Here is a 27,933-nt window from a genome sequence, read left to right as displayed (position 1 = left end):
AGAGGTTATTAAGTGATGTAAGAGATGTGATTAAAACATTTAACAGCATAAAAATGTTTAAGGCAGGCTGCACAAACTAAAAGCATTTTGCAGGGTGGAATTAATGGAATTGGTGCAGCCTGGAATGTTCCCAAGGTTTTCCTGGAGACTATGTTGAACATAAATTATATGTGCCCGAGAATAGAGGTTCTTTTGCAAGATCTGGGTGTGAAGTATAACAAAACTTAGATTTGCCACAGTGGGAAGACATGAAGTGGTGGTTCCTGAAGCTTTGACTCATCCTCCTTACAGTCTATGCTAGATGCATTGTGTTTGCACACCCTATGTAGCTTTACCAACCTGTAGCCCAAATCAGTATCCACACATGTGCCACCATTGAGACAAGGGTTTGTCTGGTATGAGGAGCAGGAAAGATGAGGATTCTCCCGAGCAGCACAGCCACACACAGCATGGCTCAGGACCGTCACAGACACCAGTGAAACACTTCCAGCTGTGGTTATGGTTGGTACATGGTTCTGTTCATGCTTACTGATGCATCCGCTGCTGTGAGTGCAGGCTGCAGTCACACATTCATCAATGCCAGTCTGGGTGATATTTATGTCCAGAATGCTTTCCAGCTGAAGAAGAATAATTAGTTGCATTCATCTGACTTTTCCACTGAGTTCACCAATGACAGCAATGAAAAGCCCAAGCCATATTTCTTTTCAAAACTGCTTGCTGTGCCAATTCCTTCCAATGTCTACCTCACCCTATACAGCCAAAGGCAGCTCAGTCTGGCATCTATTAAGGCCAAAGCCTTGGTGTTAGTCAATTACAGCATGAATAAGCATTCCAAGGGCAAAAATACTGTCAATACTTGTTAGAGATTGAGTGGATAAATTTTTTATCACTTATGGTTCTGATACACATTATTTGCACAGCATCTAAACTATATTTTTAATCTGAACTTCTGACTTAAAGATACTGGGAATTGGCACTGGATAGTGAAGAAATATCTTTCCTGGTAAGAATCAGTTGGTACAGCTCTGCACCAACATGTTTCCAACAGAGCAAATAATTTAACTCTTTTCAATGGTGGTTTTGTTTCTTTTTTTTTTCTCTTTTTTTTTTTTTTCCCAAGAGGGAATGGAAATTTACTAAATTTTAAACACATATTTCCAACCTGGTTTTGTACTGGAGAATGGCTCTTTTAGTACTTTGCTCTTTTAAGTCTAGAACCTTTGAAATGTTTGACTGATTTGGGAGTTTCAACTAGAGAACTAAAAATTGAAACATTAAGGCATCATGTAGAAAGGCAACAGCCGAACACATTCTTTATACAGTGTTTTACTGTATTTTCAATAGGAATAACATGTTTACAGTCCTAAAAGCATATTGTGTCTAGGTCACTTAATATGTATTGCGTCTAGTTTTCAGAACATTAGTATTTGAAACTTTTAGTATAAGTGCAAAAGGATTGTTTTATTTTACTGATTTAAACTATCTATTTAAAACTATCACACTAGACTCCCTCAATCATTCTAATTGTTCATATTCACTAGGCAATGGGCATTACCTGAATGGACACAATGAGAAGATACTGTGGTTTTATACACAGGATGGATACTTACCCAGGCTCTGGAAGCTGCTACATTGCCATTAAGTTTTTCTGCTTTATAATAAGGCGGACCATAAACTGCAAACCAAACATCAACCCCTCGGATTGGACTTGGACTATTCAGCACACTGAAAATGTGAACATTTTCCAGTTGAACTGAGATAATTTCTGAAAGCAGCTTCTTCATCTGGTAGTATTTACTTTGTTTTTCAGGGGACTGGGATATGAACTCCTCTGGTGTGATACCTGTAACAGCAGTTGAAAATTTGACACGTTTCTTGCAGCTGTGGTAGCAATAGAAGAGAGGAGCATCACAGAAGAAATCATAAGGTTGCAGAAAATGGACTCAACTGCAAATTCAGGAGTATTTTCATTTTTAGGCTCTGAAATTTTCTGTGCTTGCTTCTGCTAAACCTGTGTGTTCTGAAACTTTTTAGACTTTTAATAATTTCCATTTTTTTAAATTAGTTTTTTAGAAGGAGAAACTGTTTTCTCCATAATCCATGTTCCTTCACATGCAGCATCAGAGGACCATGCAAAAATCCATTTTCAAACCCTTACCTAGAAAACTATTAATTCTCATCCCATGTCTAAGAGCATTTTAAGCAGAATTTTAAGTATCAGAGCAGTAACACTGCAGCCCTAGACCGTACTTGAGCACATTGCTTACCTTTTATTCGTACAGAACCAGCATTACGGAGGGCGTCATCTTTGATTTCCTTCACTATAACCTTTACAGAGGAGATAACATCTGGCCAGACTCCATCAATAACTCTGACTCTTATGTTGTATATTCCCGGTGGGGTTCCTTCTTTAATAGTCAGCAAACCTGAGTTATCATTAAGGATAAAGTACCTGTAATAAGAGTTAAGCCAAGGAACAAGCTATGAGAAGTTCAAAAGCTAAGTATTAATTATCATCACTGGTGGTTTTTCTGAACCACTTTCTATTTATCAAAGAAAGCAGTTGTGTTCCGTCATGAAGGATCAGAGCAGAACAGAACTTTTTTACATTGTCTCCTGTGGCTCCTAATGACTATTCACCAATGTATCCTGAAGGTTTTGTCCTGCTGCTATGCTGTATTAACTGCCTAGGAGGACTAAAGCTGCAACAGCCATAACTTTGGAAATAGAGCAAACTCCTGGTGTAGACTCATTCACTGAGAGTGACACCTCTGTCAAGACCTCTGAGTGGCACAGGTACATCTCAGGCCCGTCACAATCCAGACACTCCCAAGTCTATACATATAGTATAAAAAAGGTCTTGAAACCAGTGGAAACACCAGGAGCTTGGATGAAGGAATTTGGAAGTTAGAGGTATGTTTCCTGTAGCAGCTCACTGATACAGATTGTGGGTATGACTGTGAACAGGAATTTAGAATTCTGGCCCATGAGGCAGTGGGCAGCAGACAGGTTTGGCATGCAGTGCAATTTACTGCAGCTTCACACTCAGAAGGGGTTTTGGAGATCTGCACACAGAAGTGTCTAACCAACAAAATGCTTTTGTACTCTTGTTTTCAAAAAAAAAAGTCAGTGTAAATACTTGCTATGATTTTGTGTGTGCTCAATTTTCCAATAAAATTTATGCAATTCCCTTTTTTTCTCTCCAAATACCTTGATGTTTTCCCTTCAAATTGGTAGATTTTGCGATCCCAGTCATCAGCATCAGGGGCACTGACCTGGCCCAGTACAGTCGTGGGGAGAATACCTGGAACAACACAACACACAAGGGGCACAGTCAGACCTCTCACTTGTACACAGACATGTTCTGGTCTAGGCACATGTGTCATAAACCTAAGGCCTCTACAAAAATAGTTGTGGTAGCTCCTGAGAGATATGCATTGGTTTGCAAATGCCACATGGTGCCCTGCTTGTCACATGTTTGCTGTAAGACTACATAGATTTAATTCTACGGGTGACTGCAATGAAAAGCAATGGGAATGAAAAAAGAAAAGCCACCTCTGAGAATTTTCACTATTTTCTCTGCATTATTCAACCAACTTACAAAGTGGTTTGGACAGAGATTGGTGTTTGGCAGGACAAACAACCAAAACGCAGACTGGGTTATGAAGGACAATAACAGCAGCAATTACAGCAAGATAGAAATTACAGCAAGATAGAGAGGATGTCCAAAATGCAGTGGCCAGGCTTATTTTGAGTAAATGGTGAGACTGGGGTGAGATGGAAAGCAGCATATATTCTGCTTCTTTTGCATCCTCTCAGCAAAACTGACAAATTAGTATTTTCTGGATTTACAAAACTTACTTCTGAAGGAAAGGTTTCTCCTTACTTCTGAAGGAAATAGTTATCTGAATTCATAAACCTACTGTGTAAAGAATCAAGGATACACAAAAAGGATAAATGCAGGACTTTGCTGTATGACAAGGAGCAGCACAAACCCTGACAAGAGAGGAACTGAATGCAAGTGGCAGCTGTGGTGACATTCACTGGATATTTTGCAGGAGTCAGTATACAGGATGCCCTGGTGTTTGATTCCCACAGGATATGAATGTAACATACAATGTGATAGTAGCCTTTTGATTCTGTCTCTCCTTTATATTTTAATTAATCAAAGATCTGAGGTCTTGAATAGTCTCTCCCAGAAATTAACTGATGTACCGATGAAAGAAACAATTAAAATGGAATTCAGGCTGAATGAAAATGTTTGGTATTTAAGCTACATGCGGAGTTTCTCAGCAAATACAAACAGACTTGGTTTCAATTTAACAATAAGCTGAACTGGAGTAATCGTGCAACAGGCAGTACAAGGTTTCAGTACAAATAAATGCGAACAGCATCTACTCAGTAGTTCCTAATGTGCCACAACAGACAGTCTATTTAATGTGCTAGCAAACCATAGGACACAGAGCAGAGTAGAAGAGGAAGGAATGCCCTGAGCCAACATGGATGCAAGCATCCCAAAATATTTTTACCTGTGTGTTTTATTTTCCTGATGGGCTTATTAGGGGGGGCACCAGATCACAGGAATACTGCTGCCTAATTGCCAAAGCAAGAAGGGAAAGAAGGCTTCTCTCACACTGCATGCAGCCAGCATTCACAGAAAATTCCTCCATAACAGCATCTTTCAGCTGAAGACTTAGATGAATGTTTCAGCAGTTTACACATGAGTTCAGTTTAAGTGCATTCACTAAAATTCAATGCAGTCTGGAGAAGGAAAAATGTTTAAGGAGGAGAAAAAAGGTTCTCAGCATTCAGACTCATAATTTCTCAGCAACATTATGAACTTTGGTAATTTTTTCTCCCTTGATATGTTAATGCTGCTGAAAAACTGTATCTGAAACCAAGACACCATTACTCAAGTTTGACAGAAAGGTGCCAAGAAAAGCAGCCAGTTATGCTCCTTCTTCAAGGCTGGCTCACTTTCTTCTACAAATCAAGTGGCCCAGAGATCTGCACCCCACATACCTACTGCTCTCTGTTGGGCTGTAAGCAAACTTCAGTAGCACCTCTACTAACAGCTTACGTGGAACAGGACAGAGGCCTGTAAAACTTAAAGCTGCCTCTTTTGGCCTTATGCCACACTTGGAAGCAAACATCAGGGAGTGATTTACCATCATAGCTGTAAATGAGACACTCCATGTAGCCAGCAGAATGCGGGTGGTCATTTTGGTCCCCGATGTTCACGGTCAGCGTGTTGGTGGAGCTCATGGGTGGGATCCCGCTGTCTGTGATCAGGATGGGCAGGTAGAACACCTTGTGCACCTCCCTGTCGAAGGTGCGCAGGGCAGTGAGCATGGCACTGCCATTGTGGAAGTCCTGCAGGCTGAAGCTGGTCAGGCTATCCAAATCACTGAGAAGGTGGAAGGAGAAAGGGGCTCCGTTCGCAGCAGTGTCCCGGTCCTTGGCATACAGCAGTGTGGAGGTCTCATTCATTTGGACGACCTGTGGAGAAGCTGTGTTTTCCCAGACCACTGGGTTATAATGTGCCTCGAACTCTGGCCCATTGTCATTTACATCCTGCAGAGTCACTAAAATAGTGGCACTGCCAGTCAGAGGGGGCTGTCCCATATCAGTGGCAATCACAATGAGTTGGTACTGAGCCACCGTCTCATAATCCAGCAATCCTGCAACCATCAGCCAGCCATCACTAGCCAAAGAGAACTGGCCACCTGGATCAGACTTGTTTAGCAGGTGGAAAGAAAACCTCCCATTCAGGCCAGAATCCAAGTCAACGGCAGAAACCTGAATAATTTTGGTGCCAACTGGTACATCTTCCTCAAGTGCAGCCACTTCATAGAATTGGGGATAGAAGACAGGAGCATGGTCATTCGAGTCCTCCACATAGATCACACAGTGAGCGATGCTGAAGAAATCCATGTCCTCTGCTTTCACAGTCAAATTGAATACCCTCTCATGAGGCTTCTCAAAGTCAACCCGTTTCCGTAGTCGGATAAACCCACAGTTGTTGGCTTCATCTGTCTCTATGGAGAACTTGCGGTCATTGTCCCCATCAACAATGCTGAATGTCACCATGGCATTTTCTCCCTCATCTCTGTCCACAGCAGACACCACTGCCACCTCAGTGTTAATACTCGCATTCTCGGAGACAAATGCTGTGTAGATCCTTTGCAGGAAGACTGGAGCATGATCATTCACGTCAGTCACCAAAATAGTGGCGGTGCCTGTCCCAGTGAGCCCTCCTCCATCTCTGGCCTCAACCACCACTAGGTATTTGTCTTCCTTCTCACGGTCCAGGGACCCAAGCACTGTAGAGATAGTGCCACTAACTGAATCAATTGAGAACAAGTTCAAATTAATTTCATTTTTGACATTCTGAATGATACTGTATGTTAGCACAGCATTTATACCAGCCTTGGGGTCATCGAGGTCCACTGCTGTCATTTCCATGATAGGAGTGTCAGCTGGAGAGTCCTCAGGGATGTGGCCCATGAAACAGCCATCTGACATACAGAGGAAAAGGGGGGCATTGTCGTTCATGTCCCTCACTTCTATGATCACATCTGCAAAGCCAGTCAGGCCCTCTCCGCCCTCATCCGTCGCAAGAACGAGAAAGCGCCACGTCGATCGCTTCTCCCGGTCCAGCCTCGTGTGTGCGCTGATCTCACCTGTGTTCTCATTGATGCTGAATTCACTGCTGGCTCCCTGTCCATGCAGGGAGTAGCTAATGGCAGTTTGATCTGCTGCTTGGTCGGGATCTGTCGCAGAAACCTGGAACAAGCCACAGCAGGCAGGTGTTTATGTTAAAAAAAAAGGGAAATCACAGTTCTCTTATCGATGGCAGCTGCTACAGTGCAGGCTAAATGAACAGCGTGCATTTTAACAGCAAGCATCTATTGACTTGAGTCATTCAAGTACTATAAATATCATGTACATCCTAGAGAAACAAAACCAGGACATTTCCACAGACTAGTACATTCTACTTTCCCGTGTATTTTGGAAAGAGAAAGAACTATAGGAAGAATCTATATAAGAAGTGAAAATAAACTATATAAGAAGTGAAAATAATAACAGTTCTACTCTGCAAATATTTCTTGTGAAATTTTTGGAGCTGGAATACAAAGGCAAGCAGAGGCTGACTCTCTGTTTACAGACTGCTGTGAAAACAGGCCATACATCCAAGCTAATGGTCAGCATAGGCCAGAGAGAGCTCCCAGCTCCTGATTTGCATCAAGGGATTGTTTGGGAGATTGCTAGTTGGGCGTACCAAGAGCTGCTCAAACAACAAAACAAGGAAGGTGATTGAGCTGGAGTCAAAGAACAATCCCTGGTAATGTTTATTTGGTAACATAAATTTAAACATTACATGCATGAAGTACACATGCCAACCATTCTGTGCTTATACAGTCACTCAAAATGTGCCAAATCTTATTTGTAAAGGAAAGTTATCACATTTTTCAATACTTGGAATCACATAATTTTAAAATCAGTTTGGAAAAGACCCTTAAGATCAAAACCAACCGCTATTTATGTAGGTGAAGAGAGCAAGCCCACCACGAAAAATGACCAGGTTTACTTTATTCTATTCTTCACAGAGAGTTGCCAGCAACATCCTTATACCAGGCCTCACCCACCCTAAATGTACTATCTTTTTGGATTTGTGTGAATGCATGGGACTGAGCTGAACACAGAGCCAGGTTTTGCTCTGCTTTGTGGAAAATGCTTTACCTTTAGGACAAGTATGGGCAGATCAGTGAGCTCCTCCAAGACACTGCCCTGGTATTCATTCTGAGTGAAGACTGGTGCTTCATCATTCTTATTGACAACATTGATGATGATAAGAGTGTGGTTTTCCCATTTTCCATCAGAAGCTACAAGCCGGAGCTCATAATGTTGTTCTTGTTCGTAATCCAGAGGCTGAGCAATGAAGACAGTTCCAATCTCAGGTTCCACATCAAAAACCCCTTTCACATTTCCTGAAGTGATCTGATACCTCAGTTTGGCATTTGCACCTATAAGAGAAAGAAACAATTGCTGCCTGTTCACTCTATGAATGCTCAATCCAGCTATGCACAATGGACATGTATCCAAGAGAGACCTTATTCTCCAAGATTGTTGTGGTGTGTGTGTGTGAGATAAAACATAAAAACATACACAGAATGATCTGTGTATGTAATTTGAAGGTTTTGTGTGTGGTAGATAGGAAGCTAGGTTTGCATTTATATTTACAAGTATAATTCACAGACACAGACAAGCACTTGTTGATTGATAATGGAGAAATTGTGTGCCTCTAAAATATTGTGCATTCATTTGCCAATAATAAAAACATAACATACTATGAAAATACAATAAGCTATTTTTATCAATGTTTCCTAAGTCTCTTACTTCAAATGCCAGAATTCCTTTTTTTAAACCACTGGGTGGTGCTAAAATATAACAGAAGTCCTCTATTTTGAACAAGAATTCATCTTAGAACATTCCACCTGCGCAACAGCAGTTGTTGGATTGTGGCAAAACTTGTAGGAACAACAACAAGTTGTTTAGTGCTTCCTGTTTACTTACTTGGAAAGGTAAAAAACAGATTGCATTCCAGTATACAAAGTCATTTCCTAAATTAAATAGGTGAACCACTAGGAGCAAAAAGAACATTCAGCTTTTTAAGTTGTGAGTCAGCTGCAGACGACAAGACTAGAGCAATATGGATGGCTAGAAAGTGAAAAGCTGTGCTCAACATTAGTGCTTGGAAGGACTTGGCTGCCTTTGCAGCAAAAGCTTGAGCATCACTTGCTAGCAGCTTTTGTCAAATTCTCCCAAGTGCAGCAGCTGGTTTCAAAGGCCTCTTTACACCTCACCCATGGGCACTGAGGCACAGGCATTGCAGCACTGTCCCTGAAAGGAATGTCCAGCTCTCACCTGCTCCCAGTAACATGTCCCTCTGGCTCTCATTTGGGCTCTGTCACCAGCTTGCCTTCTTTTAACCAATAGATTTGTTTCTCTTCAGCAAGTTGAGCTGGACCAGCTCACAAAAGTAACCAAAATGCAAAGACAGGGACTGACTAGTGGTACATGCTGTTGGACTGACTCTGCCCATCTGGTGTCACCACACTGTAGGGGCAGCTTCACACCATCAGAGCTGGTGTCAGTGGGAGCCTGAACGGAAGGCCTGACTTTCCCTTTCTTCCTGACTTCATTTCTGGCCATGTCATCCCACGTTTTCCACTGTTTGTCAGATTCTTCCTTCCATAAATAAAGAATATTTAACCCACTAACTCACCAAAAAGCACATATTTGATTTTTTTACAATAGTGGGAAATAGAACTGACTCCTAGGGAGATCTTGAAAGCACAGGAGTCAGGAAAAAGCAAGCATGTGCTCTGGAAAAAGTGAGTATAAAGTTACAGCAGAGTTGTGACTCCAGCTGATTTCATTCTGCCCCAAAGACATTGCCAGCTAACTTAACCTTTGCACTACAAATCTGAGCACCTAATTAAAGAAAACGTTCACATGCACCCAGAACTTCTCTCCCTGCTTTTCCAGATGTTTGAAATTGTCTCCTGAGTGCAGAGAGCTGTTTGTCCGTGTAGTAAGTAGCCCTACACACATTAACATGAAAAGGATTTAAAAGGACATGTAGGGTCCACTCACCCTCATCTTCATCATCTGCTGTGGCTGTCACAACAGGACTTCCCACCTCCCTGTCCTCATCTATGCTGACCTCATACACAGACTGAGGAAAGGCAGGGGCGTTGTCGTTCACATCGCTGACAAAAACCCTCACGTAGGCCGTGTCTAAGAAGGAGATGCAAGAGGAACACAGAGTAGAAATGGCAGAGGTGGAATACCCTGCATTATTCCAAACAGCTCACATACCTGCCAAGCCTATGAAAGTTAAAAAGACCAATGTAGAATTCTTTCTTAGTTTTACCTGTGTTGGGCTGCCCATGAATACCAGGTCTAGCAGATTCTGATAAGTCCTGAGACTGAACTTCAATCAAGTAAGAGGCTCTTTTCTCTCTGTCAAAAGATGCCTGGGTGGAAATAATTCCTGTCTCAGGTTCAATGCTGAAGAACTGATAATCCTCATTAGCATCTTTTAATATTAAGTAGTGAACCTAAAAAGGCAATCATTAGAAGAGGTTACATTTTCAATTTTCACTTGTATGTCCAAGTGCTGTGACCTCCCCCTTCCTCAGCAGCCTCCTGGTTCTGTCTGCAAAGTAGCAACACTCTGAGGAAAGACAGATCATCTGAACATATTTTTTCTAAGTCTTTTGTTTATTTTGATATAAAAAGCTCAGAATTCTCAAACAGAAGAACATCTGTACCAGTGACATCAAGGCCCATCAAGCTCTGTGTCTAATCTCCAACAGTGGCCAGTAGGAGCAGTTAAGAAACTTCATGAATAACAGAAGGAGAGAGAATGTATGGACTGGCATTTTCCCTGGTGTCTCCTCAGCTTCTAGTAATTCATTGTGCTTCTAAACTAAAAAAAAAAAAAAAAAAAGAAAAAAAAAAAAAAGCAAAAAAAAAAGCAAAAAAAACCAAAGCTAATAATTTGGGTCCTGTTCAATGAGACTGGATAAATGAAAACCTCCACCAATGAAAGATATTCACATTTTTCCCTTTAATAAAGGTCATTCTCTGAAAAAACACTTCCATCCCCACTCCCAAGTTACGCCCAGAGCAGCACCAGCTGTTCTACCACACAGGTTGCTCTTCAGAAGCTACAAAATGACAGTTCCAGAGCAGCAGAGTTTCCAGAGTCTCCACTAGCTAGAGTTTCTTCACAGATAAGCTAGTAGGATTTTTAGAATGGCTCAGGAAAATGCAAAAAAAATGAGCAACTCAGAATTCTGCTTTTTCCTAGGTTTGGGTCATTATTACTATGATGGTCAAATGCTGGTTTGACCAATGATGGTATTTTATTGACCATACTTAAAAGGCTGTGAATAACTGACAATAATCACTGACGGTCAATTAAAAAATGAGCTAAAGGGGCAGGAGTTTGAAAACATGTCCTGCAGCCATGCTCCCATGTCTTGTCACAGGAGCAACCCTGAGAATCATGCAGCAGTGCTTTGTCATGGTTGCTGGATCAGCTGCCATGCTGCAGGACCCTGAGATCACTTCTGGCATCTTCTCTGCCTGCATCCCGTGAGATGCACACCAGCCATAAGACAGACAAATGCTTGACAAGTGCTGTAAGAAGTGCTGGTGGCTCATTACCCTGCCATCAGCTGACTACACATTCTCACTAATTACAGTACTACAACTTGAGTTTTGTGAGGAAAAGAACTGGATTAAGGTCAAACCTCTCCATGTAGGCCAGAATCCAAGTCCATAGCTAACACCTGAACCACGGACGTGCCAACATCAGCTCCTTCTGGCACAGACACCTCGTAGTTAGAAGACATGAAGAATGGAACATTGTCATTGACATCTGAAAAAGGAGGTGATGAGGATCATGGTAAGAAAATACTTGAAAACATTTTTGTTTTTTTTGTGGGTTTTTTTGGTATTTTCCCCACAGCTGTATTTTGCTTGGAGGAAGAACTTACATTGATTATAGTAAAAAGCAATCATGCTCTGGGTTTTCCCATTCTCCTGGTAGCAGTCAGGAGACATTTTATAGACATGGGGCAGTAATGGCTAATGATTTGACCAGAGATATACTAAGTCCATGAATGCCAGGACCAGGAGGGCTTTCATCCACAGCTAAATTACTGAAAAAGGATTTTTTCTTGTGAGCAGAATGAAGTTTCTGCCAAATTCCGGTACCAATAACTGCACTATAGGAAAAACTCTTTGGGTCAGGGTCCATAACCTACAATGAGGCTCAGACACTGCCCTACAGCCTGGAGGGGGTTTGCATTGGTGGATCATGAAAGACAGGACAATGCTGGGATAAAGTGAAGCAGAAAAGTTGGATTCCCTCTCAAACTAGTACCCCATTCTCATCTCCATGGTGGTGGGCAAGACAAATGTTTTTGCTGGAGACTTCATTAAATCTGAATGTCTGCCTAACAAAAGTAATTCCACTAATCCTGCAAAAAGCAGGCATTAATCTCAGATTTATAGTTTTATGTGGATCTAGTGGAACAGAGCCTTATGAAAAGATCCTACTATAAGGAGGTTTGGATCAAATTTTTGAAAATTGCACTTATTGTAAGGATCCTTGCAGTATGCAATGGAAAATACTGAATGTAACAAAAATCCCTAAACAGATATCCAACACAAACCCAGCCTATCTGAGCTGTTTCTCTTTTTATAGCTCAGAGTATTTCCAGTAATACTTATCTCCTTTCAATAGCTTGGGAACAAGTACTAGATTTTTCCTCCTTTTGAAAGAAAATCTTTCTAAGTACCTTTACAGAACCAGGCACACTGCTGCCTAAACATTCAAACAGCCCATTTTTGCACTATCACATCTCCACATTTGAGGTTGTACTTAGGAATTGCCTCAGACAGGCCTCTTTAATGACTGCAGAACTATTTACAGTATAGAAATGTACAAAGCATTCTGAGGTGGCTTGGCATTTCATGGATGTTACCTTAATTCATGGCATTATACTAAAAATAATAAGAATATTTTTCTGAACAGCAGCAAAGCTTACCTGTTATATTCACACAAACAGTAGCAAAGGAAGCTAAAGGAGTCATTGCTACATTTTGTGCCCGGACTGTCAGGGTGAAAAACTTAGTAGTCTCAAAGTCAAGTGGTTCAGCGACTAGAAGAGAAGCAGATCCATCAGCTCTGTTTGGCTTCAGATAGAAACGAACTGGCATGTTAGTCTCTGGAACTTGACCCTCCTCCAGGTTATACGTAACCCTGGGATCACCAAGAGGGGATGTGGCTTTGATGGTCTGAAGAAGAAAAGAGCCACCACATACATTCATGAAGCACGGGGTTGCAAGTGTTAGGCGTTGAGTTTGATGGCAGAAACATACACACGTGAATGTTCTCCAAGAACATACACGCCTGTATGACTCTGGTCACAGACAAAATAGAAACATTTACACAGCCGAGTTTTATTTTGCAATATCTAGGTTTGGTGTGCACGTGTTAAATCAACAAGAAATTTATCTGCCTGTAAATGTGCCAAGCCAGAACTGCAGCACAGCTGTAGGAAAATCCCTCCTCTCTCCCCCTTCCAAAGCAAAACTGATCTGTAAGGAGACCATTTCTCCACTGAGTTGTACATTTTTTTCAGCAAGTTACAGAAGAAAAACTCAAACCCTAAATTGTTTCCAAGTGCTTGAATATTACATGCAGGAGGAGGAAGGCAGGAATTATGTGGCAATATATAGAAGACTAAGTCTTCTGTCCTTAAAGTCTCTATGGGTTAAAAAGGAATTGGTTTGAGTTAGAAGAGTCCAAAGCAAACTATGTCACTCCACGCTCTTGTGCTAAACTGAGAAAAGCTTTAAGAAAGACACAAGCAGATAGCACAGCCCACTGAGGATGAGGATGGAGGAGTGAGGAGTTGGCTCTTGGAGGGGACACACAAGAATTTCCTCTCTGGCAGCACATAAGTCTTGCTCCTGTGGAAGCACACCTCGAGGGCCATTAGTGCAAGAATTCACTGGGAAAACTGCTGCCAGCTGAAATGCCACCCTACTCTGTGACAGGTATACCTGACAAACTTTAATGGGTGCAGAGCAGTGAAGCTCATAAGGTCATAGTGCAATGCAGTAAGGCTGCAGAGCGGGCATCCGTGAACTTCTGACCTGGAGCACAACAGAGGAAGAAGTGGAAATGGAGAGGGAGGGAAGTAAGCAAGCTTTTAACATACCACAATCTTGGTGTCACGAATGGTGTTTTCGGGGATGGTTACCCAGTATGAGCTCTGCTCCCACTGGGGTGGCTGGCTCAGTGCACTGGTGACAGTCACTGTCAGCTCCACGGTGCTGCTCCTGTTTCCCCCGTCTGTCGCTACAATATAGCGGCTGATGCGCGTGGTCTGGGAAACAGAGGCACAGGATACTTGAAAACTATTGCACTTAACTCTCTGCAATGGATTTGAGGGGTTGGAGTCTCACATTACCTGGGGTAGTGGGCAATTCACATACACCCAGCCAGTGCTGGGGTTTATCTGGAAGTAGTCCAGCTGATGCTCTAGCATTGAGTATGTGACAGCAGCATTCACACCCTGGTCACTGTCGTGAGCTGCAACTCGGAGGAAACTCATCCCCACTGGAGTGTCTTCACTGAGGAAGTCTTTGAAAAGACAAAGATGCTGTCAGCAGGTCTGCTCTGGTTTAGCAGGCTATATTTGTAAAGAAATACCCCAGTAAAACATCATTGTTCCCTTCATGGGAGATGAAATGTTTCTGTACTGAAGCAGGTTATAAAGTACTGTCACCAACAGTGTCTATCGTTCTCTTTTAGCTTCCCCTTCCCTCTCCCCTGCCACGCTGGGTTGTTAAGTGAGCTGCTGGTGATGCAGATTTACTGACACTGCTGCTGCCAGCACTGGTGCCGCTCCACGCCGGCGCAGGCAAGCCCCACAGCATCTCGCATGCCCACTGCTTTGGATCACAGCCCAGCCTGCTGGGCTCAGCTGATGATAAAAGCAGGTTGGTATCAAAGGGAATTCTGTGTGAATTGAATTAATCTTGAATATGAGTGATCCCAGCAGCACTGCCAGTGGGAGGCACTAGGTAATTGCAAAGCACAGAGTCAGGTCACAGCAAAGATTCCTCCAGCCCCCCAGTGTTTTGGAAAAGCTGCCCAGGGCAAGGGCAATGATCATTTTATGTATGTCTCTTTCCTTGGGTTTTCACTCCCTGTGTCAGAGGTCGTGTCTTTTCTGCCTGTAGTTCTAGAGAGACCAATCCTCCTTTGAACCGGCTCACGCAATTGTCATCTAAAGATCTGGTGGCAAAGTCACGCATTTGAAGAGCCCACTGCACAGAAGAGTAAATAATTTTGTCTTCCTAAAGCCTGATTTCTGGAAGGGACTCCAACAAAATTATGGGAAATCATGAGCAGTCATTTCCTGTTCCCCTCCACTCTGTGAAGCACAATTTCATATGAAACCATCGCATCCCTGCTGTCTGTCTCTCTTCCACACTCATCTTTACATTACACTGATTTTTGGTCCAGCTCTTCCCTCTATGCTCGGCCATCCAGTCCCAGTTCCTCTTTCAAGTAGCTACGTGTGCTTGCCTGACTGTGTTTTTGAGCTGTTTCCTTGTACTAAGGCTCCACCAGCTCAGTGTATTAAAACTGACAGTGGGAAGGCTGTTGCAGTTGAGTTTAGGCAACCCAGTCAGTCTGGTAATTTGTGTCTTGTTCAGAAACTATTTCATATCTTCGATCTCCCTTATATGTGTGTCCTTTAGCATTTTTGATGTGGGATAATCAGAACTGCACGCTACTTATGGAGCAGTCATGTTTTCTGTTTTGGTCTTCTCCTTTAATGTCTACAGTGTGTAGTAGTGGAGCAGTACAACTTTAAACAGCAGCAACCACTTGCTCCATGAGCAGTAATTTGAGATTTAATTGGCTTCACTTGTCCCTGTGTCATTTAATTGTCCTGGGATTCTTGTCTTTGGTATGTCAGTAATGGACAAAGCTAATCTCACAAGAGATTTACCAGCACTAAGATAGATTAATGAAAATTGAATTAACTGCCATAAATCACTGTAAAATTCTCCTTTTCTGTCTTTTTGCTTGTGTGTATGTGTGTGTGTGTGTGTGTGTGTTTATGCTGTCTTTAACAGCCAAATTCAGTTAAATTGCATTGTAATAAAAAAGACAAAGTTACTTGGAAGGGTGGTAGTCTCTCATTTCATGTGCTTTGCTTGCTTCTGACATGACTTTAACATTTACTGTACCATCCCTACTACAGTTTAGCATTTCTTTAATGTCTGTTTTGCAGACAGATGATAAGATGCATGGTTAAATCAGGAATTTAACCAACATCCTAGTGCTGAGAGTTAAGAACCATCAGTTTCCAGGATGAATAGAAACCTATGACTAATGGCCTTTGATCTTGTTTGGGAAGAAGCTATTTTTAATTCCGTGACGTCCAAGCATTGATCACTTATGTAGAGAAGCTGGAAAAGTGCTGGGCATAACGTGACCTCGTTATCTGCAGGTCTGCCATCTCAAAATGCTGCCTTTGCTTCAGAACCTTTGTCAGTACCCTCTGTTCATGAAAAAAGAAAAAAAATCTGCCTGCTCCTCAAAGTGGTGAAGCCACCATAATTACAAATGCAACCTCTCAGCATCACAGCTTTTGAAAAAGAAGAATCCTGGGCAGTTTCACCTGAAGGACACATGTGATGGTAAAATAGAAAGGATCATCTTTGCACAAAAATTACCTCTATCTCAGGGACTGTCTGCTCTGCTCAAAAATATTTCTCTCCATAAAGATCATTCCTACTCATCTTCTCAGTGCTGCTTTGGCTAGGTTTGCAGAAGACACTGGTAAGATTGTAGAAATGGCTATTCCAAATCTACACATTTTAATGAATTTGGCACTCAGAATTAGTCACTACAAGATACTTTAAAAGGTGCAACACAATTTTCCTTCTGTCCTTGTAAATAACTCCGAAGTGTGGATGTATATTTTGCATATTTCCCAGCAGGTCACTTCTTATTAAGCTCCTAAAATATAAACATCCAACTTATTTTTGCATTGTTCAAAAATGCTGGCATCTGTGATGTTAAAGACAATTTTTGTATAAGCCATCTTCATTTTAATAGGGCATTGGTCACTGCTTTGCCCTCCACGACATTTCCACACAAGTGGCAAAAAAACTCCAAAATTAAGTTGCTGGCAGACGTATCAGCAACATTTTTTTTTCCATTTTCAAGCAATTATGCAAGGAAGGACCCGTTCCAGTCCAACAGCTAGAGATTATACTCATGACTTGTGATGACATTCAATGTAGAGAGTCCAAGTGTAACGAAATGCAGGATTCTACTGGAGAAGCATCAAGTCAAATTAAACAAAAGATTGATGTAAAGCATATCATGTGGGGATGAAAAAGGGAATGTCACCAGGTCAAATGGGAAAAGTTGGCTCAGCAGGACAGACATAGCAGGCATTGGCTCCCAGCCAAAGGCAGCCTAGAAACCAAGGATTCTGTGCTGTTTGACAAGACATAAATGCAACTTCAGTCTATTCAAACAGAGATACTGTGCTACAGAGACACAGATGACAATTGTACTTCTGGTCAGGGTTGATGATTTCCCAGATAGGATGTCATGTTTTGTTTTTGGACATCAAATAAAAATTCAGTGTGGAAAAAAGCTGGGCAGAGAAAATCTGCAAAGAGAAGGGATCAGACCTGCCTCATCTGTAGGAGTGAAGTATGTCTATGTTTTTAAGAGAACTGCAGTGACTAAAGAGAACTGGTTAATTCTGCTCATTTCCACCGATGATGGGTTAAACAGTAACTGGCTTAGTGGGCAACAAAGGAGGATCAGTCACCTAACAGGCTGACCACTGCTACAAGGAATAACCTCGTAACAAGATTCCCGTGGCAGTACTGGGACAAGCAGTTAGTAACGCTCACACTGATAGCGGCTGTTCTCAAACTTGGGGTCGTTGTCGTTGAGGTCAGCGATGAGGACGGTGAGCTGGCACACGCCGATCAGCGGCTCCTGCGCCTGGTCGGTGGCAGTGACAGACAGAGTGTGCTCCCTCTGCTTCTCCCGGTCGAAACTCTGCGTGGTGGTGATGACTCCTGCAAACACAGACACCTCCTGTGCTGCCCGTCACAGCCTCAGGACTGAATTTGCAGAGAGCAATCTGCACATCTCCTGCACAAAAGGAAGCTCTGACTGCGTGCTTCAAGCTCAATCCTCACCGACCCTGCAACACATGTCTTGGACTAGACCAGCTCCAGTTCTCTTGTCTCTCCTCACATGCCACCTTTTTCCTGCTGCCCTGAGAAGAAGCTCAGTCTGAGTATCTTGTTATCTCATGGCTCATGGAGCACAGAAGGACTTTCTCCCTCTCATTGAAGGCCCTCTCTAGGTTTACTCCAGTGGTAGTCCGAGTAACTGAATCAGCTCATTATTACTTTGAGGAAGAGTCACACCACAGAAGACACGAGTGATATGACCAAAGTAACCTCTGCTACAGGAGTTGGAGACTGTCTCATTGAACAGATTAAAATTGGGTAAAATCATATAGTGGATAAATCAAACAATTTTCTCCAAATCTTCAGGTTTTTCTCCCTACTAATCAAGTCTCTCCCTACCTCAGCTATTTTCTTCTGATTAGCAGATTTCGAACTGGCCTTCTTGAGGCCACTTCTAGACTTATTTCTCTCCTATGTTCAGGGTTCTTCAGCTCTGTTGTAGTTCTTTCCAATCTCCTGCACACTCCTGGACATAACAATATCCCATATTCCTATTTTGACTATAGAAACATTAACATCTTCATTTGAAATAAATTGTATATAAAATATATTGTTGCCCTGTTCTGGTATGAGGGTTTTGTCTGCAGTGCACTGGGTCTCCTATTTGTGCACTAGATGAGAAATAAACTGTGGCCACATCATAGGGAAGAATAAACTTTACCTGTAAAAATCACACTTTCTGCTCTGCATTTTTATAGCTCCCCTTGATCCAAATAGGAAGGTAAGTGATACAGAATACATTTTTATCCTATTGAATTGGGATTTGTTTCCCTATTTAATTTGCACTTGGGATCCCCGATTATAAGAAAGATGTGGATCTATTGGAGTGAATCCAGAAGAGGGACATGAAGATGATCAGAGGGTTGGAAACCTCTCCTGTGAAGACAGACTGAGCTGGTATTTTTCAGCCTGGAGAAGGTGGTTTACACAAGATCTGGAGAGGGTCTGTGGGCATGTAGTGATAAGACAAGGGGTAATGGCTTTAAACTGAGGGAGAACAGGTTTAGATTAGGAAGAACTTCTTTACTGTGAGGGTGGTAAGACACTGCCCAACACAGGTTGCCCAGGAAAGCTGTGGAAACTCCATCCCTGGAAGTGTTCAAGGCCAGGTTGGATGGGGCATTGGGCAACCTGGTCTTGTGAAAGGTATCCCTGCCCACAGCAGGGGTGTTGGAAATAAATAATCTTTTCGGTATTTTCCAATGCAAACCATTCTATGCTACTATGATTTGAATCACTGCAACCTTCATTAAAGCTTATCTAATCTAATCGAATCTAATCTAATCTATAGCATGGGTATTTACATACCCTGAGCATTTTCCAGTGTTTATCCTATAAACTGTCACAGCTAACCCTGCAGTTACATGGTTAAGCATGAACGTACTGATACAGCAGCATTTTCATCACAACACAACGTCATTTTCATTTTTTCTCAGTAACCCGAAGCTACTGACCTGTGTCTGGGTCAATGCTGAAGCCAAGGGAAGCTCCATCTCGGTGCATGAGCCCGTACTTCACCTCTCCATTGATGCCAAGGTCTGCATCATAGGCTTCCACCTGTAGCACACGCGTGCCTGGAGGCTGGTTCTCCAGAACCCAGGTGCTGTCACTGTAGTAAGCGCACTAAAAACACACCCAAACATCCGACCCTAAATGTTACACAGAGTCACGTGAATCTGCTGCACAGTGTCAATATTTTTTCCAGCAGGTCTGGGAAAAACTTGGAAGGAAATCACTACTATTACTTATGCACACAAAGAAATTGATCTCTAAGGGAGAGGAAGGAAAAAGGAGGATGAAGATTTTACACTTCCTCTAGGAAGAGAGCTTTCTAGCTTCTGTTCACCTACAAGTTCATTCTGCTCTGCACACACAGACCCTTCAGCCCACCAGCAGCCACCAATAGCTATGGAGACTCTATTACCCCAGTTATAACATAGATGGGAAAAGAATATCTGCAGAAAGACATCTTACCTCTCTAAAGACAGGCTTGTTGTTATTAACATCATTAACTCCTACAATAACCTCAGCAAAACTGCTGAGAGGAGTGGGTCCCCCCGAGGCATTGTCATCTATGGCAGTGACATTCAGGGTGTACTGTGGCCCTTTCAGTCTGGGAGGTGGGCTTCTGCGGAGTTTAATGATACCTGAATTTGGAAGCATAAAGTGTCATGTTAATTTACTCTGTAAACACACAAAATCAAGTGAGCATCACATTTCTCCATCACTGTACTGCTGGCTCAGTTTGTATTTTGGTTGCAAAGCACAGTAATCCACTATCTTAGACTGCACAGGCTTGGATGAGGATCCCAGGCTTTGGCTGATAGTTGAACAAGCATCATATCAATGAACTAATGCTCACTGATACAAAGCATCCCCTTTTGCAGATTATATAAATAGGGAGCTCTCTTATGGTTCTTGACATACAGGTGGGAGAGAGTCAATAGAGATTAGACAGCAAATAACTGAGTTCTAAACCCTCTTTCCTTACCTTTCTGGCTATCCAGCTCAAAGTTGCCCTCCTCATTGCCCCCTGTAATCAGATAGAGCAGCCCATCTCCATCAGGGTCCTCTGCCCGAACAGTAGCCACCAAGGTGCCGGGACCAGCATCTTCCGAAAGGAAAGTCCTGTAACTGATGGACACAAGGGAGCAATGGCAGCACACAAAGTATCAGAATAACCATCGCCCTGTTAGCCATCAGCAACATTATGCACTCATTATGAATGGTTTTTAAAATCTTTGGGCAGGCAACCGTGGAATCTTAAATTGGTACAAGATATGACTTAGGTCTTCTTTGTTCAACGTTTGGTACTTGTTTTAGGATTGTAATCCTGTACTTTCAGTATACATAATTCTGAAGGAGGATATCCTTTGGAGGATAAAAATATGCACCATAATACGTTGTACTGTAAAACAGGATCATCTGTCTACTAAAGTTGAGAAAAAGGACTAGTATCTGCCATGCAGTGTTTCTTATACCCCTATATATTAATGGAAAGCATCAGATACTACAGAGATGAATGTAAAAAGTATTTAATTTGGTAAATAAATATATGTATGTTTTGTATTGAAAATATGTTCAGACTTCAAAATTGTACAAAGAATAGAAATTGTCTTGATTGAGGACAGGAAAGAAAAGGGAGTCTTAAACAAGCAGGGGCTCATGAAATTAGCTTACAATACAATCTTTTGATGCTAAAATTATATTTTAGTAGTAGTTTGCTAACTAAAATATTTATTTGTCACCTCTTTATACATGGATAATCACTTTGAGACCTCCTGTGTTGAGGAGTCAACACAGTCAAAATCATTCCCTGCATAGACAGGTCTCTGATTCATTCTGTTCTCTCTCTATAAAGTCAATATACTGGTATCACAAATGACGTAACTTTTTATATACAATCTAGAAATGAAGGTCCAACTCCTAAAGCCTTTCTGTATAGAAACTACCCTTCAATTTCACCAGCATTTACAGTTGCACAAAACAAGTGACCATTTAGCCAAGTGCTATTAAGGCTACATGTCAGAACAGCATCTTTTAAGAGCAGAGCAGGTGTTGAGGGTGCCTTACAGGGCCTGGGAGAAGACGGGAGCTTCGTCATTGACGTTGGCCATGCGGATGCGCACAGACGCCGTCCCCGTCCGAGGGGGGTGTCCTCTATCCACAGCGATCACCACAAACTCGTACATGTGGTTGGCTCGCTCAAAGTTCAGCCTCTGGTTAGAATTGATGACCCCATGACGTGTGATGGAAAAATCAGTGCTCTGGATGAAGTAAGAGATCTCAGAGTTGGAGCCAGAGTCGCAGTCTGTTGCAAGCACTATTAGAGAACACATTTAACAGAACAGTCATACTGCAAGGGAGGTTTGCTTATGCTGTTTGCCCCCATCCAACTCTGGTTTTTTGTTTGTTTTTGAGAACAGGCATCACCTAAATCTGTTTCATCCATAAAAGTTTTTTTTGTTGTTTGTTTTCTTTGTTGTTGTTGTTTTTTGTGGTTAGAGTCTGGGAACTTAGCAGGAGGCTGCGAGTGAAAAATCAAAACAACTCTTCCCTCTGCTCCAACTCAGCCTGAGTTATCTCAGCCAGGTGGATTTGCAAGAGAGCTGTGATCCCAGCACTGCACAAAATGCTTTGCACAAATAGCAGTCAGCACTGGTAATAAGCACACAATCAGTTAACATTATGTTAGTTAACATTATCAGTCATAAACTGGTTCCTCACTCTTTCCAGGAATGCTATGTTCAAATTTAATTACCTTCCAGCTAGTTATATACTTTTTAATTACCTGGTGCTCCAAGGTACGAAGAGTGATTAAACATTCCTCCCCAGTAAGTGTTTATTCAGTACTCTGAGTGTCCCATCTGCTCAGGAGCAGCAAACCAGCACAACAAAGCATCAAAAGTGATTTTTAAGAGTGGAAGCTCACCTCTCCAATTACCTTGCAGTTTTCCTAGCCTAACAATGAGGCTTCCCATTGTACCCACACTGGTAATAAACAAACTCCTTGTTCTACCAATAGGATCCATATGCAGCCACTGTGGTAGCACACTGCCTTGTGGAAGCAGAGCAGTGATTGCAGTGCGTGGACACCCCAGCAAACAGCTGCAGCATCATCCGCAGAGGGGGGGCAGAAACAACCTGTCTCTATCAGAATACTAACTCAAAATAGGAAAAGAGCAGAGAATGATTTCAAAAGTACACTGAAGAACTGTTCTACTTAGTTGCAAAAAATTTCAACTGCATCTGGCTGTGAAAGAAGAATATTCTTGTTTACAAGAATATTTAGAGTGGTTCTAACATTTTGTTTAAAATCTCTTCAAATCCTTCTGTGAATAAATGTTTGTGTTACAGACTACAAAATCAAGGGCTTTAGTGTTGATCACTCTCTTGCTGCACTGACTGACAAAATATATTAAAAACTCAAAGACTAAAATGACAGTGATTTAAATCTGCCAAACATAGTGGCTAAGTATTGTTTTTAGAAAGGCATGCAGAACGTGAAAACCTTTTTTGATTTGAAAAATTCAGATTTAATCTACAGCCATTAGTGAGCCATTTAACCATTCACAGAAATACATTCCATGTGCTTACCGATATGCTTCTGTTCCCCCAGATGTTTTCTGGCAAATAGGGAATGTGGTGCTTACTTGTACCTGACAGAAATGTGCCTTACTTCCCAATAGCACCTGGGAATCCCATTCCCCTCCATTTCATTCCATCCTGGAAACTGGTGTGCATTGCAAAGGATATTTTAGGGATCATATGCCAGCCACAAGCAGCTCTGTGCTGGCTTTGCACATGTTCTGAACTAGCTTAGTGCAATCTAACTGTGGCTCAAAAGCTGACTGAGCTCAGCTGCAGCTCCAAGCCTTGTTCTGCTGGCACAGCGATGCAGCTGGAGGCTGAGGGTCCTTCTGAGAGCACCCTCTATGCTCCAGACTTGGCGTGCTAAAATAAAAGCAGCTGAAAACTGAAACCTACATTCACATCATCCACAGTTTTAACAAAAGCATTTATCACACTACCTTTCTCACTGCCACCAACAGCTATAGACATGCCCAGAATGGCAAAAGCTGTCTCATATTTGCATTTATTTCTGTTTGTGGGTCATTCTGAGGCTGCAACATCCCATCCCTCAAGGAGCTACAGTGAGGGTAAGAGCTCTTTCTCTTTTATCCCTGAGCTACTTGCCTTGGCAGAGTTAGTGGCACAAGTCTCATCCTGCACACGGTACAGCTTCCTTGCAGCTGCTAACTATCCTGCTCAGCCCTGCCACAGCAAGTGAGTCTTCAGACACCCATTTCCACTGACTGGCACTATACTTCCACCTGACATTTTCTTTTCTAAGATGGCTCTTACTCTTGAAATGTACCCCACGTGGCAAGACAACAACATGGGATGCAACTGCACAGCTTTGATATTCTGCTTGCTTTGGACATGGGGGCATAAGTTTTTCCCTCACAAGTGCAATTTTGATGAGCTTTACAAGTCCTCTGGACAGAAGAATATTCATCTCTTTAAGGAAAATCACATGCTTAGGAATTTCAGGATTTGGTTATTCTGATCAATTTCTTTCTTCCCAAGAGCAATTAAATCTAAAAATTAAGTATGGCGAGCTCTGAACTCTCTTTGCAAATGTTTAGAGAAAGCAGGCCCTGCAGCCCCCTGACACAAGGGATGCTAAACTTGTTGTCACCTCTGCAACCTGCAGAGTTCAGCCCCAGCTTTGGGAAATTTACATTTTCATCTTTTTGCTAAGTCTTGCCTTGGCACATACTCATTTCTCAGAGCTCATACCCCCTGAAGTCTCCTATCAGCATACTATTTTAGCCTCTAAAAATGTCACCTGTGCAGTCAGGGTTTATATGCAAGTGACACAAGGCCATGTTAAAAACAACAAATGTGGGATGATGACTGGTAAGCCACAGCCATAAATATAAGTTCAGAGGCTTTCAAAATATTTTTCCTTTAAAACTTTGCAAGTTGGTTATACAGCATTAATGCTTATTTGACAAAACTAGCTGCCCATTTAAAAAAGCCCAGTTTTTTTTCTTAACACATTAAGGAAAGTAAAACTAATTACAGCTGCTTCTGGGACACAAAAAGATGGCCAAGATGAGTTAAAAGACAGCTGCAACCTTTAAAGGAAATGAAGCCACTTCCTATCAGCTGCTTTAACCACCCTTGGATACCACAGGATCTCTCCTTGGGCACAGTACAATGATCCTCACCTGAAGACACTCACAGCTCTACTTCCAGGACACCTAAAAGTCATCCACAGACTGCCAGGAAAGCTGCCATCCACATCCTACCAAGGCAGTGCCTGTGGAAGACAGCCCTTCCTCATGGCCAGACTATGGAAAGGTAACAAACTAGCAGGTCTATGGCAGAACTGGAATGAGAGTGACAGGATGGTCCCCACCTTGCAGAAGAGACGTGCCAACAGGAATGGTTTCAGGAACATTGTCTCTGCTGTAAATGGAGCGCTGGAACTCAGGAGAACAGTCGTTTTCATCGGTGATATGGACCATCACCTGAGGAAGAAGGACACACCGAGAGTGGATTTTAGCTTCTACACTGCTGAAAGAGCACCTCTTTCTGGACACTGCGGGGGCAGTCAGTGCTTTTGCTGCTGTCCCATCCTTACCCCTCTGATGCTGTTCTTCTCACACTACTCCTATAACACAGAGAAGTATTTTCTCCCCCACTCCCAAGAAGGGAGGCAAAGCCGAAGAGTAATAACAAGAGGTATTTGCAGAGCCCAGATGTGAACCCAGATTTCTGCCTGTACTACAAGGCTCCCCCCACCCAGCATCCTCACGAGTGTCCTGGGCTATCCATCTGTGTAACTGGTCCTGGAGCAAGGGGCTGCAGACCATGGAGTGAAGAGATTGCTGTACCTCAGTCACACTGCTGAGAGTGCTCTCAACTTCCATGGCTTTCAGAAGGAGGTGGTAGAGGTGGTGCTCACTCTCGTAGTCCACGGGGTGGGTCAGGCTGAGCTCTCCACTCTCTTGCCTCACCCGGAAGAGCCCAGAGGGGTTTGTCAGGAGAGTGTAGGAAAGAGGCTGGCTCTGGAAAGAAACAGCCTCAACAACTGCCACTCTGCAAAGAACGAGAGAACAACCCTTTGCTTCAAAACAATAGCAACAAAAGCTGTCTCCTCAGCACCTAGAGGAGGAGGACAGGATGAGGAAATGTGTCTTGCTCACTCTCTGTCAATACCTGGCTCAGTTTTGTATCCAGTCTGGAAACCCCTTTTGCTACACGGAGCTCATCTACCTTCTCTTCTCTCACCAAACTTATTCACTGACATAGTAGTACTGAAATAAAAACCCATTTCAACCCCTACTAGCACTAAAACATTTTTTTTCTTCCCTATTATAGCCTTTTAAATACTTGACAGCAGTTACTGGTTTATCCCCAGTTTCCCAGTTATTCAGGAATAAGTGACCTACTATACTTCTGAGTTTCTCTGTAGTTGTATATTTAGAAAAGAAATGGGTTTAGACATAGATGAGAATCTCATGGAGCACAGGGCTTTCCAGATCCTGCTGTCCACCTTGGCAGGATATCAAAGGAATATGTGCCTCCCTACTGTGACTTATGTTTTGAAGCTCCACCTCTCACACCAGTCTTTCACCAGCATAAAACACTTTTAGCTCATCTCACTGAAAGCTCCTGTGAAGTAGAGAAATTTCCCTCCTCCTTCTCATTCAGTCTCTCTTAAGGATTAGTGGCACATCTCCAGCAATTTTTTCCTAGGTCATCAGTTTATTTTGAGGTTTCCTGATCCATAGAGGCCTTATGGCACTGTTCCACCTGCTCCTTAGAGCCCTTAAAGCCCTTTCTCCTCTCAAGTAGCTGAACAGAGACAATAAACCCAGAGCCAGCTTGAGAGCATCTCCCCACTGTGGCTTGGCTTAGCCACTCTTCATGCAACAGCAGAGCCCCTTGGAGACTGAGCTTTATCTATTTGTACTTCACACTGCTGCTGTTATCTCAAGAGTCTGGCAATGACTTGTCTTTCTAGAAATGTAAATACAAGTCAAACAGGACACAAACAATCCCAGATCTGGTCAATTAAAAGACTATTTTTCAAGCATCTGTTTAAATCACCAGGAGATGCATAGCCAGGAGTTTGGCTATTCTAATTCATGATGTAATGCACTAAAACCCCAAAAGCATTAAAATAATTCCAGCATCCCAGACTACATATGACACATGGAGACTCGTGTCACACTAGAGAAAAATTAAAGGAGGCATAATTTCTTTTGGAAAACGCAACATTATTTTTAAGTGTGATAGACAAATGAATATGCATGGCCCTAAGAAGCAAAACCACAACAGTTTCACCCTGTTGTGCTCTGTGAAGCTCCTCTCAGACTGCAGGGAGGGAGTCACCTAAGCAAGTACAACTCACTTTTCTCCTGCTGGAGTGTTCTCAGGGACAAACACGCTGTAGGACATGTTAGTGAACTGCGGAGGTCGGGGGCCAGCCAGGATGGAAACGGAGGCGTAGGGACTTCTATTGCCCTGCTCATCAGAGGCTTCCACAGTCACCACATACTCCTTGTTCCACGTCAAGGGCAGACCAGTGGTCACGATCATGCCAGTGTCCTTGTCCACTCGGAATCGCTCTTCACCACCTACCAACACATGCACAAAGCTGGTCTGACACGTGCCCCACACCAAGAACATTTGCACCTTCACCATTTCAAGGTAAGTCATCCACAACTCATCCACCTCTGTCCTTGTATGCACTTCTTTTTACCTTTCCAGTTGTCCACCTTATCTTTCACTCACACTGTTTTGTTGACCAGCAGTGTAAAAGAGACAAGAACAAGTAAGAAATGGAGCCTTGAGCTAACAGCAAAGCTGCCATGAATTTCAAAATAAGCAAAGAAAATGACAAGAAGAAAGATTCCCATCCGCATAACTTTTACTTACAGCACTTCCAGCTTCTACTTGCTGTACTTGCTGTATCTTTGATCTTTATTTTCCCCAAGAGAAAAATCTACCCATGAAATTATAAAACGGGAACTTGATAAGAAGCTTCTGCAGCTAAACAGAATTTCACCTTTTTTGTTTTCAGACTAGCCCTACCTGCAATGAGTGTGTAAGTGATGCCAGCAGTGGTGTTTCCAGGGCTGCTGCAATGTGCAGTGAGCTGGTAGACGAGCGCGCCTTTGCGCGCATCGGGGTCGACGCGCGCCAGGTACGGGTACGGGTACATGGCCCAGGACAGCAGCTCCTCTTCTGGGGCAAGGAGAGTCACATGGCAGAGGTACCAGTCATCATCTGCAAAAGACACACGGATTTCTAGACAGCTTGGTCACCAACTTAATGTTCAGATCTTATCCATTAGTATCTGCAAACAAACTGAGAAGGAAGCTTCTGCTGCAAAGGACACATAGAGATTTAATCACAGTATTTTTTACCTCTAGGGAGACCAGATGCTAAAGTTATATATGGGCTTCTTGAAGAAATTTTCCTAAGCACATTTGTGTTCTAAAAGTGGCCTTAAGATTC

At 42.6% G+C, this 27,933-nt stretch overlaps 1 protein-coding gene across 1 annotated transcript in view; it reads right to left on the bottom strand.

Moving 5' to 3' along the window:
* LOC132336440 (neural-cadherin-like) overlaps positions 1-27,702 on the bottom strand; it is a 41,805-nt gene extending 14,103 nt beyond the window's left edge. Inside the window, exons 1-21 of the mRNA XM_059863917.1 lie at positions 27,508-27,702; positions 26,825-27,050; positions 25,302-25,506; positions 24,824-24,935; positions 21,469-21,718; positions 20,387-20,529; positions 19,870-20,042; positions 19,350-19,518; positions 17,545-17,715; positions 14,061-14,233; positions 13,809-13,976; positions 12,630-12,879; positions 11,328-11,455; positions 9,941-10,127; positions 9,661-9,804; positions 7,744-8,027; positions 5,169-6,786; positions 3,211-3,304; positions 2,268-2,452; positions 1,611-1,843; positions 340-617 (exon numbers count right to left, since the gene is read on the bottom strand). Of these exons, the coding sequence (XP_059719900.1) occupies positions 340-617; positions 1,611-1,843; positions 2,268-2,452; positions 3,211-3,304; positions 5,169-6,786; positions 7,744-8,027; positions 9,661-9,804; positions 9,941-10,127; positions 11,328-11,455; positions 12,630-12,879; positions 13,809-13,976; positions 14,061-14,233; positions 17,545-17,715; positions 19,350-19,518; positions 19,870-20,042; positions 20,387-20,529; positions 21,469-21,718; positions 24,824-24,935; positions 25,302-25,506; positions 26,825-27,050; positions 27,508-27,637 (5,321 nt within the window). The 5' untranslated portion in view covers positions 27,638-27,702. The remainder of the gene's footprint in view (positions 1-339; positions 618-1,610; positions 1,844-2,267; positions 2,453-3,210; positions 3,305-5,168; positions 6,787-7,743; positions 8,028-9,660; positions 9,805-9,940; positions 10,128-11,327; positions 11,456-12,629; positions 12,880-13,808; positions 13,977-14,060; positions 14,234-17,544; positions 17,716-19,349; positions 19,519-19,869; positions 20,043-20,386; positions 20,530-21,468; positions 21,719-24,823; positions 24,936-25,301; positions 25,507-26,824; positions 27,051-27,507) is intronic.
* Positions 27,703-27,933: the final 231 nt, after the last annotated feature.

The sequence above is a fragment of the Haemorhous mexicanus genome, chromosome 1 (genome assembly GCF_027477595.1).
Source record: "Haemorhous mexicanus isolate bHaeMex1 chromosome 1, bHaeMex1.pri, whole genome shotgun sequence".
Classification (NCBI taxonomy): domain Eukaryota; kingdom Metazoa; phylum Chordata; class Aves; order Passeriformes; family Fringillidae; genus Haemorhous; species Haemorhous mexicanus.
The sequence above is the reverse complement of the archived record's forward strand: the minus strand, read 5'-3'. Positions and strand labels throughout refer to the sequence as shown.